This window comes from Marmota flaviventris, chromosome 5, assembly GCF_047511675.1.
Source record: "Marmota flaviventris isolate mMarFla1 chromosome 5, mMarFla1.hap1, whole genome shotgun sequence".
In the NCBI taxonomy this organism is placed as follows: Eukaryota; Metazoa; Chordata; class Mammalia; order Rodentia; family Sciuridae; genus Marmota; species Marmota flaviventris.
The window spans coordinates 150,421,292-150,434,311 of NC_092502.1; the positions used below are offsets into that span (position 1 = coordinate 150,421,292).

Consider the following 13,020-nt stretch of genomic DNA (forward strand, 5'->3'; position numbering starts at 1 on the left):
ATGTGATGTCACTTTTCTGTGAATACTTAATTAAAATAAAAATAATTTGAATAAGTACTATTATAGGCCACATTACTATTTCATAGTGAATGAGCTCATTAAATTGTGTGTAAGGGAATAAGTTTTGTTTTCTGTGCACCAGGTGAAGAAGAATCCTACTAAGAGAAATTTGGGAATTCAAACACAATCTTCTACTCAATTTCCTAATTTTTCCATCTGTACAGAAAGGGCTTCTGGCAGGAAAAGCTGGTTCTTTTAGACTACATGCATCTGGGGTTCTAGAATGAATTTGGAGGTGGTTTTTCAAAGACCTATTTGTATAAAAACCAAGGATCCTACTAGGATAATGTCTTGAGAAAAGGAAAAGCCAAAAAAAAAAAAAATGAATTTGACTAAGAAGAAAGCATTGGTCCTTGGAGGGGAGTGGAAATGGAACTGTGAAGGCCCTATATTAGAATGCATCCTGAGAGAGAAGCATTTCCTCACCTACCTTCACATGGCCCAAACCATTCATCCCTTTGCCACCTGAGGACTCTACCTTCATAGGGATGCCCAGGTGGGCATAAGCAGGGTCTACTGGTAGGTTGCTTGGCCTGGCAGAGAAGGGGCAGAGACTGTAGTCTCCAGCAGACAGGGAGGGCATGGAGGTTTTTGTATTAAGCACATAGGAGACATCATCTGCATACTCAAACAAGAGTAGGGAAGGAGAGGGTCTTCCAAAAGGGAATGGGAGCTGGGGACTCACGTGGGAGCAGGCATCCGTGGAATTTAATTAACATATTCATGCAAACCCATATGTATCTACTGGCAGATGAGGGACAGGAAAATTGAGGAAGAGATTTTGCTGACATTCGAAATATAATCTCTTCCCCCATCCTTTCTTGGTTCTTTTAAAATACATCCATTATAAACCAAGTTCCCCTGAATGAATATTCTCCACAAATATTTTTTTGACTTTATAGCTAAGAGGTAGGAGATTTTTAGACTTGGAGAGAACACCATGCAGTGTATTTCCCCCCTAAATCTTCCTCATATTCTTGGTATTCCTCCAAGGAATTCAAGGGGTATTCTTTAATGAACCCTCATCTCTCAAGCGTCTTGGTACATTCATGGTATTTATCAGGCATTTGTCCACAATTCAATTAAGTCACAACCAGGCACAATTTTATTTCATTGTTTCCAAACATGTTTCAATACCTTGTTGCACCCTGGGAATACAAAAATAGAACTTTCAAGGCTTAAGTTAAAGATTTTTATTGTTGTTCAGAAATTAAAGAGTACAGTTTAATATCTGAGCAGTTATGTTGACACAAAAGATTTTTTTCTTAATTATTTCTGTGCAAAACCACCAGAAGTCAAACTTCATGTTCTTATGGAAAAAAAAAGTATGTGGAGAATAAAAGTTAGGCAGGGAGTGCTTATTAACTCCCAGCAGCGGAGTTCTCCCCTACCTACTCTTCTTGTCACTTAATGACACCAAATCCCACTTCTGAGAATTTAATGTGGTTTGCCTTTGCCTAATAGCTCCAGATGATTCCAAGAAATTTTCTACCCACAGGACTGAAGGATGAATTTTGGTAGCAGCTGCCCCATTATATTTAGGGTCACTTCTTTCTACCTAATCTCAGCACGGTCATTATTATGACTAACTTTTAAGGACATATATTGAAATCCACATGGTGAGCCATCGTTAAAATATTCTACCATGCAACAGTATTTCTTTCCATCTAAAAAGAAATATCTGCTTTCATTCCAGATGATGTTTTTACTCCATCGATCCTGATAGCATCACTGTTTTTACCCTCTGTGGAGGAGATTCTTCTTTACTTGTTGTGCTCTGCTTACCTGAAATATAAAAGTCTACTTGTTGTCATCCTAAAGCTATGATCAGCTTCCTCTGTGGAGTGTGAATCATTTCTGCTGTAGCCTAGAGGTGGGGGGGGGCAGGTGAAGGGATGGAGCCTCTGGATTTGCCCACGTACAGAGTCATGAACATAGTGGCTGTTGGAATCAGGGAGTGAGTGGGCATCAGCTCTTTACTATCTGTTTCTGTGACTTATTTCCAATTATGCTTATTTTATAAGTTGTCATTTTTTCCCCCCAGGGTCTCAGGAATATCTGTGTTTGAACAATTTTACTACCTGGAGATATTTCTTTGAAAAGGTCATTGAGAATGAGTTCTTGTTTTTTATATTCTTTAAGGGGACAGGATAATACCACCTATTAGCTCTAGTGAGAAACTCCCAAGGAAGATGCCCTTTGTTATGGTCTGGATCTGTGGTGTTCCCCTGCAAACTCATATGTTAGACAAGGCAAGAAACTTTATGAGAGCCTTAACAGAGTCAATGCATTAATCTGCTTGAATGGATTAACTGGGTGGAGACTATAGGCAGGTAGGATGTGGCTGCACAAATTGGGTCACTGGGGGCACATATTTCATTCCTGGTGAGCAAAGTGCTCTCTCTCTCTGTCTCTCCCCACTCCATGCCCCCACTTCCTGATGTCCATATCCTGAGCTGCTTTCCTCTTCCACATTCTTCTGCCATGATGTTCTACCTCACCTCGGACCCAGAGCAAGACTATAGACTGAGACCTCTGAAATTGTGAGTGCCAAATTAATTTTTCTCCTCTAAAATTGTTCTTGTTAGGTCTCTTTTGGTCACAGCAGCAAAAAAGCTAATTAAAACACCCTTTGTTCTTTCTTTTAAGGAACTTTTTAGAAATGTCTTATTGTGCTTATCAGAAGCCTGCCACATAGTAGCCAAATGTTTGCTGAATGAAACTAAAGAAATGTTATATTAAGGACACACAGTGGGCTGGGGATGTGGCTCAAGCGGTAGCGCGCTTGCCTGGCATGCGTGCGGCCCAGGTTTGATCCTCAGCACCACATACAAACAAAGATGTTGTGTCCGCCGAAAACTAAAAAAAAAAATAAATATTAAAAATTCTCTCTCTCTCTTTAAAAAAAAGGACACACAGTAATCATGTCAGATATTATATGTATGCACAAAGAACAGTACCGCTTTAGAAACAGAAATCGTCTAATGTCATGAATGTGATAATATAACAAGTAGAGCTTTTTGGGGGTCTTATATCCAAGTTAACACCAAAGATAACTTGAACCATATTTATTTACTGGACTTCCATTATAACTACATTATCATGCTTAAATTTTATATTAAAGCATGATTTGTACCCCAACATATAGGTTTTATTTGGTGAAATACAAATGCAATTCCATCTCTGGAATCATGTCTCATGTGTTAGATATAGTGATGTCTCAGCAAAGGAGATTTTTCTTCACTTTAAGATTTTAACTTGATGGTGTTTTGCAATAGAAATATGATATTTTATTGTATTATTGCTGTTTGTTATATTATTGCTGTGTTGATATTGACCTTCTTTTTGATCATATCAGAAGCTAACATTATTGGATCTCAGAGATTCCTAATTTTGAAATATCAAAGCACTCGTGGCAGTGCCTTTATTGGTAGAAAATATGTACAACATTTGTGGAGGAAATTCTAATACGATGATCACAAGTTTTTAAAAATGAGATTATTTTCTGATGTTCTGAGTCATGTTCTATTTAAGTGATCCACACTTTGGGGTTTATAATGAAGCATTGATGAGTATGAATTCAGAAAAAAAATAAAGATAACTGGTGCCAGGACTTTATTAGCATTTCACTGGATACAAAGAAACTTTTTACATTAAGAACACAATAATATCAAAAAAATTCACATTTGCTATACAGACTGTAAGCATTATTTTTTTTTTTTCACAACACGTTTATTAAAGTGTCAATGACCAGATCCTAAAAAGAGAAGGCACAGATCTGTCTCACTCTGGTGAATTTCTGGCATCTGATAAAGGAAATGTCACCAGCTTTGAAGGTTCTCATCCTCCAGAATGAAGCAAATCAACACAAATTTGTATAGGCAGGAATCGAGAGATGGAAATGTTAAGGGATTTAGGTTTTCCTATATCATTTGAAGGAATGCTGTTCTAAGACTTCATTCACCTTCAGTTTTGTCAAGGATTCAGTGTTGGAAACAACATTGTTAGAATGCTTTGTTCTAGAAATCCCAACATGGTTCTATTCTCTGAAAACTTCTAGAAACCATCTGTGCATCTCATTATTCATAATCCAGGGATTCTTGGGTTTTCAATTTCTATAAAAATGGACTGGTCATTATAATTTTCTTTAGCCAGTGTCCCTGGCAGGTGCTAGTGTTCTGTCCCAGAACAGCTGACCAACTTCACCTGTTTTAGTGAAGTACTTGACAGGGCCATACCTCAGACTCCTCTCTTTCCAAAGTAAAGAGTTCTTTTCTATATCAAATTTTATATTTTGTGGTACGGTGTTAATGGGAGTGAAGGGATAATGGATTAATTTGTCACCTTTCTGAAAGAAAAAGAAACTGAATTTTAAAAGTGGTTCTGGTACTAAGTTAGAAGGTACTGCTACTTCTACAAGAGAATTTTTAACACGGGTATGTTTTTCATTTTCTCAATTACTGGGTAATGTTTCTTAAGGAATAAATGGGGAGACTATGTGCTTCAAAACAGGCCAATGACGGGAAATTTTGAATGATATAGCACTAATCTAATGAAGATAATTGCTTGATTATTCCCATCTTTTTTTTTTCTTTTTTCTTTTTTTTTTTTTGAGACAGTGTCTCACTATGTTGCTCAGGGCCTCACTAAACTGCTGAAGTTGGCTTTGAACTTGTGAGCCTCCTGCCTTAGTCACCTGAGTAGCTGGGATTATGGGTTGTGCCAGCAGGTCCAGCTATTCTCTTCTAGTTTTGAATTGGTCCTTCACAAAACATTTCCGGGACCTGGTGTGGACCAATATTTTCCTTCATGAAGGGTACACCAACAGCAGATTTGCACAAGGTGTCTTAACATAATGACACAGAGGGAGGTAGATCTCACTCCTCATGGGTAGCCCAGTTGGAAAAGATAGAGAGGCAGTGTGGATAGGGTGCCAAATTTAGGAAAAAAATACAGAATATATCCATTTTAATTTGAATTTCATATAAGCAGTTTTTAGTATATTTGATGAAATATATAAGATATACTCTAAAATAATTATTTATCCAAAATTAGAATGTTACCAATATTCTGTATTTTATTTGGCAACACTAAATATTAAAAACAAATTCTTGGAGATGGAGGAAATAAAAAGTTTAATTAATATTTCAAGTCCAGATCCCAGTCTAAGGAAGATTGTAAAATTTTTGCTTTGAGCATAACTGCCAGGATAGATTCTTAAAATCATGAGCTTTCTACTGGTGGGATGCACACAGGTCAAACAGGAATAGTGTGAGTGCTGCATGCTTATTTTTTGAAAAGAGAACCATGTTGGGACCACATCATGTTGATGGAGCTTCAGCAACTTTCACAGAGCCAAGGTGGTTCATTTTACTTCAGAAGATCCAGTTTTCAAAAATAATGGTCTAGAGAAAAACTATTTGTAATGGAAAAGTTATCATTAAAGCAAAAATCTTTTTACAAAGTTCCATGTTGGGAAGAAGAACTTTAGCAATGCACTGGTTCTGATGGAAGCAAAAAGTGAATTTAGTCTATTTGTATGATGATGAATTTAGTGAATTAATCAATGCTTGATTGTTTGAAAAACATAGGTGCTTTGCAAACTGGAAGGTTTGCTTGTGGAAACTCAGAAAACTTCTAAAGCACATACCACATAAGATCTTTTTTTAAAGTCATTTTTAACAAAAACATAATTTCTGTTTAAGGTTTAAATCCAAATTGCAGCAATGACAACCAAAAAAAAAAAAAATGGTGACAAATTAAGGCTGGTCATAATGTGCCCTTTTTCTTTAGGATAAGTTTGATATTTAGTAAGGTACAATATATTTACACATACCACCGACAAGCACATGGTTTTGACTCATACAAATATACATTTAGAACTAATAACTATAAAATAGTATCACAAGTGAAATAAAAATTACACAAGTTTTAACAGATTCAGTCAACACCTTTTACAAATTCTACAGAACATTTTATCACTGTCTTTGGGAAAACAAACAATTTGGAGCATTATTTGAAACCATATGGAACACAGGAGCCACCAATAAGTTATGGCAAATATAGCATTTACACCACGGTGTTACTGAACCTAGTTGAAAAAACAAAGTGCTGCAAAATAAAACACTTTAAAAATCGTATTTAGCATAGCCTGAGGTGCACTGTATTATTTTCTCTTAGCAATTCAAAAGGTGAACACTCTTTCTACGGAGCTCCTGTTTAGTTGTGCAATCAAAGGTTAAAAGATTGTGTCACTGAATATTTGTAAAACTGTAGAATTGAAAAACTCATGAAAACATGCATTTCCTGAGACTTCCAATTTTCTAGTCTGGAATCCTATAAAGGGAGAACAACATGTAACCTTGCTTTACTAAAACATGTCAGACCCTCAAAGGACTTTTGACACCTTTAAGTGAAGATGTATATGTGTGTGTAATGCATATTCAAAGTCCACTGTCCAGCTTAGATTCTCTAGCTTCAAGTGTCATTGACAATGTAGTCAGACCACTAGTGCCACGTGTGTCCTTTTTCTGATGGTCTCACTTTTCATTGGTTTTCAAATAATTTTTCTCCCCTTAAATATTTAAATACTTGAGCTATATTTATGCCTACTAACATAGGAGATGATTGATTTTAAGAATCAAAATTGCAAAAGAACCAGGTTGGATAATTAGATGCAGTTCTTACTTGAGTGTGTGTGTGTTTATGTGTGTGTGTATACATACACACAGGTGCATCATGCCAAACACTTTGTATTCTAGTACATTCACTGTTAGGTGGCGCTCCATGAAAAGTGAGTTTTCCCGGTATGGCTAAAAGTGAATATTGAGGTCATCATATAGAAAATCCTAAGGCTTTTAAAGGATGCTTCCTCATTCCTTATGTTCACATGACTATGTACTAATAAAGGAAACATAAATGATTATGGCAGGAGAAGTATTCACCATATTGGTGCTCCAAAACTGCTGACAGGAAGGCAAATGTATAAATGATATCTTTTGCTTATTTCCCCTCACTTCACCCACTCCTTTGATTTCCTGATGAAGATTGGGTAAAAGTTGGATTTTATTTTAGTTTTTTGCCTTGTAGGACTTGTGACATAAAGTCTTAAGAAGCAAAGCAAAAAATGCACCAAGATGTGTTTACTACATCTTGGGGCCTCTTTGTAGCCCTTGTGCTCCTACCTCTCTGAAAACACAATGCCCAGCTGAGACAAAGGAGCATAGGCGGAGGGTAAACTTGGAATGCATCCCCGGTTCTCCATGTAAGACCCACAGCCTGCTTCCTAAGTGTGCTCCAGGGCAGGACCAACGAACAGACACAGCCAAAGGCACCTCCTTGCCATTCCCTCTCCAAGGAATCTCTAGTGAATTCTCTCAGGGTTCTTTACTATCTCTACCCTCCTTTAGAATTAAGGCAAGTCTGTTTACTCTTAGTGCCTGCTACAAAGGTGGCACTGTATGTCCACGTGGAAATCAGAACATTGGATTGAAAGTACCTTTTGTCTAACAAGGTCTTTGTGTGCATATCACTAATGGCAATCAGAAGCTGTCCTCAGTTTACAAACTGCACTGTCGAATGCTTCCTCAAGTTTGTTATTTCCAGCACCCAAATGACAAATATAACAAAGTTAATTCTATGCAAACGTTATAGGAAAGCATTTAATTTCAAGAAAATACAATATAGTTACCTCTGTATTTTATTCATTTTCGATAATAGGCTGAAAGACCTGTTTTCTGTCATATTTATAAGTTAAATCCTGTGTCATAACAAGTGTAATTGCTGAAATATCTGAAGTGATGAATGATGAAGAACCAGCAAGAAAAGCCTGTTCAAAAAGCAAATTTACAGGACATAAACTTCAATAGCCCATAACCTTTTAAAAAGAATTCATGTTCAGTTGCACATAACAAGCAGGTGAAAAGGGAAAAAAAAAACTGTGATGGAAGAGAAAATAGAAGAAAAGAACTATATTCTGTAAATATTTGATTTCTAAACTATTTTTACAAAAATATTTTAATATGATCAGCTACTCAATTTTCAAAGGTTGTGTCCATCCTTTTTTTACATTGTTAAGAGACTAAGTGTTAAAATTAAATTATTTAATAATGGTGTTTTCACTTGAAAAGAATTATACTGTATCTGTCTATTTTTTTGTGTGTTTGTGTATATTTGTATCTGCTACTTGCATAGGAGTGGGTATGTGTAGGTATATTGTATATGACAAAGAATATACACTCAACTGGAATGTCCAAATGTATCTGTTGCTTATAAAATGTGTACGTGTGCTACTTGGTCTAAACAGGTACTACATTTTTCACGAACATTCTGTTCAGTATAAAAAATCTTTTATTCCCTCTCTGCAGTTACTATTAAGTACTGTTTTCTGACAATGAACATTCATAATCTCAAAATCAACTCTTGATTATCCATAATCTTGACATATGTAATCAACTCCCTTACCTAGGTCTAAGATATTAAGTTATACATCTTGCACTTGGATTAATTAAAAGCTGAGGGCATGCTTCTTATTTCTCCATAGTCTCAATTTGTATGGAATTGCACTGTCCCAGAAAAATATGGAGGTGCGATTATTTCTAAATATGAAGATAAAAATACTTCAAAATTGTAAGGATTTCAACAAATTTTATAGATTTGTATAAATGCCTCACAATATTCCTGTGATGCATACAAGTAAGGGGGCATTGTGCTTTTGAAAACTAATTTTTGGAATTGTCAACTGTTGTAAAGACACCAAAAGGACGCAGTGCTCAAACTGTGTTATCACTGTCCTTTCCTAAGGGCTTGAATTATCAAAAGTTAGGTCACAGAATCTTTGTATGACACTTTTGCCCCCTTCCTTCATCTAACCTCTAGAACAGGATAGATTCCAGAAGTGATGAGTGATTGCCAATTTGAAACAAGTCTGTCCAGATCACACGTATTTCAAGGATTTCCTAGAGATATTTTATGGATCATTGTGGTTTGGTGGATGTAGTTTCGAAGACATTGCTCTAAAACACTCCGTCCGCTACTCTTCCTTTCTCCTTTCTTCCTGTCAATTGAAACTTCTTGAGAAATGTTCCTGAAAACCTGGGATTCAGAATATATTTGGAAATCCTTTCATCTTTCTTTGTTCTTCCTTTTATTTAAATCAAAATTGTTAAGAAAGTTATTGGAAGAATCCATATTTCTGATTTTAATGCATTTGCTATAACATCATTTACTGGGTATTTGCAGGGTATTATTACTTCTAGGGGTTGCTGAACTAAAGTGACATCCATCTCCCCCCATATACCTCACTCCTCGTTTTTTACTAGGGAGTTGGCACTCAGTCCTATCAAAAAAAATTTTACACTATAGTTATAGCTGCCTTAAATGGAAACACTGTGACACACTATTGTTTTTATATAACACAAATATCACTGATTATGGCCTCCAATATCACTGATGCAGGGAAACTGATTGGATGCACATTTTCTATGACCAAAAGTTGGCTATGATTGCCCAATTACAGACGACTACAGAATATTATATAAAGTCCCGCAAAACAAATAAATTTCAGTACAACAAGGTAATACACATTATGTTGGGCATTCAATTGTTTTGAGTACCATACAGCATCTGATTAGAAAGAGCGAGCAACAGAGGGAGTGGAAAGGTTAGAGAGTTTAGACAGTAAAGGAGCCCTAAGTTGAAATTATAAAATGCAATCAAGTAACCACTCATGAGTTGTACGTTAAAAGACTAATTTCAAAAAACAAAATTCACTATACTTTTTTATCCCTAACACTAGAAGTAGATTTTGCTCATCAAATAGGAAATGAAATATTTATAGTAGATTGTGACATAATCACTGAAGAAATGATTTCCCCTTTTCCCCACCCACTACAAGCCCTAATCCTTTCCAAGACTCAGTGGAAAAGGAAAATCAGAGTGTTTACAGATAATACACCTAATACAATGAGTCTTCTCTATCTTATTCATGGCCACTCCAAATAGTACTATCAAGTGTTGGCTTCACCTTCATCAAAGATATAGTTGAGCTTTATGACAGTGCTGATAAAATCACCAAGTTCTACAAAATCGGCAGTGACAATATTGATGCCACTCTCTCCTGGCTTCTGCGTGCGGACCCATTGCATCATGGCAGGAAGAGCTCTGAGAAAGAAAAAGAGAGAGAGAAGTCACAGAAAGCAAGATATTATCTCCCAAGGTCTATAATTCTCAGGCTTCTCTTTAATTTTCTAATTTTTTAAAGTAAATGTTCCAAATTATGTGGAAAATGTGACAATTTGACTTCATCTTCTCCCATTTGGATGTCCTTTACTTTTTTTTCTTGCCTGGTTGCTCTAATGCATTTTTCCTTCATTGACAGGAGCATGATATATGCTTAGGAATAGGGGATGCAAACAGCCATGTTACTGATGTTAGTGACGGTGTGTACTATGACAGCATACTGGAGTGAAATCTGCTGTGTCCTGAGGGTGGCAGGAAGAGAGCTCTCCATGATGAAAGCATAAAAAAACTAAGACAAGAGAGATGATGGTATATTAATAAAATTTAATGAAATACACTTGAACATTAAATTCCTGGAAGACATGAAGAGGAAATGAGAGATAAGTGATTAGTGGAGAAGAGAAAATGATGAGTTAAGGATCCTGAAGAAATTATATAACAGTTACAGGAGCAATACTGGAGAGAGAAGAAAGAGAAAAAAAAAAGAAAGAGAAGAAAGCCATGCTATGAAGCTATAATAATCAAAACAGCATGGTCTTGGTAAAAATAATAATAATAATAAATCACATAGGCCAGTGGAACAGAAAAGAAAGCCTAGAAATAAATTCATGCATCTAAAGCCAAATGATTTTTTTTTAAAAAAGTGTTAAGAACATGCATTGGAGAAAGGATTTTTTTTTCAGTTAATGGTGGTAGGAGAATGGGATATCCACATGCAGAAGAACAATGCCAGATCTGTATCTCTTCTTATAAAAATCAACACAAAATGAGTTAAAGATCTAAATGTAAGACTTGAAACTATAAAAATACTAGATAAAAGAAAACTACTAGAAGAAAACATACAAAACCGGTTCCAAACGTTAGAATAAAAAAGATTTTTTTTGGAAAGAGATTTCTTTCCTGGAAGTAAAAATAAATAAATGGGATTATATCAATCTTCTGCACCATTAAGAAAAAAAAATTAACAGAGCAAAGAAACAACCTTCAGAATGGGAGAAAATATTTGCAAACTATATATCTGACAAGGGATTAATATTAAAAATATACAAATAATACACACATTACAATAGTAAAACAAAAAACCCACAAAAAACAAATAATTTGATTTTAAAATGAGTAACAGACCTTAAAGAATATGTACGAATGGCTGAAGGCATATAAAAATGTGTTTAACATCACTAATCACCAGGGAAAAGCAAGTTAAAGCCATAATGAGATATCACCTCACTCTTGATAGAATGCCTATTAACAAAAAGATACAGACTGGAGATGTAGCTCCATGCTAGAGCACTTGCTTTGCATGTGTGAAGCCCTGAATTTATTCCCCAGTGCATGTGCATGCATAGGTGCAAACACACACACACACACACACACACACACAAGATAACAAGGGCTGGCAAGTATATAGAGAAAAAGGGAATGCCTGCACACTGTTGGTGGGAACGAAAGTTAGTATAACTATTATGGAAAACAAAATGGAGTTTCCTGAAAAAAATTAAAAACAGTAAGACCATACCATTCAGTGATATTATATTGAAGAGTCAACTGCGCTTGCCCAGCACTATTCACAAAAACCAAGAGTGGAAACAACTCAAGTGTCCATCAAGAGATGACTGGATAAAGCAAATGTGTACAGAATGGAATACTGTTTGTTCATAAGAAAGAATAAAATCTTGTCATTCGCAATGATAGGGATGGAACTAGAGATCATTGTAAGTGAAATAATCCAGGCACAGAAGAACAATACCACATGAAAATCGCATTCACATGTGGAATCTGAAGAAGGTAATCTTATGTAAGTTGATGGTAGAGCCATTACATATACCAGAGGCTGGGAGAATATGGGAGCAGTGGGGATGGGGAAAAGTTAATCAGTGGGCACTAAGTTATAGTTAGTTAGGAGAAAGAAGTTCTGATGTTCTAACACATAGTAAGGTGACTGTAGATAATGATAATACATTGTGTATTTCAAAAAATGCTACAGGAAAGGATTTGACTGTTTTCTCCATAAATAAATGGTAAAAGATATTGAAGAGATAGATATGTTTATTCTCATCTGCACATCACATAATGTATATGTATATTGAAGCATCACCTTGTACCCCATAAATGTGTACAATTTTATGTATAAGCTAAACAATAAAATAGTTAAGGGGCTGATAAATTCATGCAGGCTAAAGATAATGGTAAACTGAATTGTATTAGCAATAGTGAATATATGTGAAAGGGACATTTGGTGTGTGATTGGATATAGATGGAAAGGGAGAAAGAGGCCATGGATTTTACCTAGACTTCTAGCAAAATTTTGGCATGTACATTATCCATTAATCTTGGGAAAGATAGGGGTGATGGCTCTCCAGCAGGTGTGATAAGCTCAGTGAGAGACATTGATTTTGAGAATTTGGGAACACATGAGTTGATATCTCAAGTGGCTGTTAAATGAAGGTCTGATATTTAGGGAAAAGACCTGGTCAGAAGCCATTACATATAGAGAAATTTGGTGGATAAGATCATTTCAAAATATTTTGTAGAAGGAGAAAAAAGAGAAAATTTGAAGACAACAGCATTTAAGAGATGGGCAGAAATCTTGAGTCAATAAGGAAGAAGAAGTTAAGCATGAAAGTAGGAGAAAATTCAGGAGGACATAAGGTCATGAAATCAAGGAAAGAATGAGGTAATGCTCATTTTCAAGCTTAAAAGAGACCAGTGGGGTTTAAACAT

The 13,020-nt window shown here is 35.7% G+C and overlaps 1 protein-coding gene across 1 annotated transcript in view; it reads right to left on the reverse strand.

Annotated features, from left to right (window-relative positions):
• Positions 1–10,033: 10,033 nt before the first annotated feature.
• Plcxd3 (phosphatidylinositol specific phospholipase C X domain containing 3) overlaps positions 10,034–13,020 on the reverse strand; it is a 143,479-nt gene continuing 140,492 nt past the window's right edge. The window contains exon 3 of the mRNA XM_027936191.2: positions 10,034–10,221. Within this exon, the coding sequence (XP_027791992.1) occupies positions 10,068–10,221 (154 nt within the window). The 3' untranslated portion in view covers positions 10,034–10,067. The remainder of the gene's footprint in view (positions 10,222–13,020) is intronic.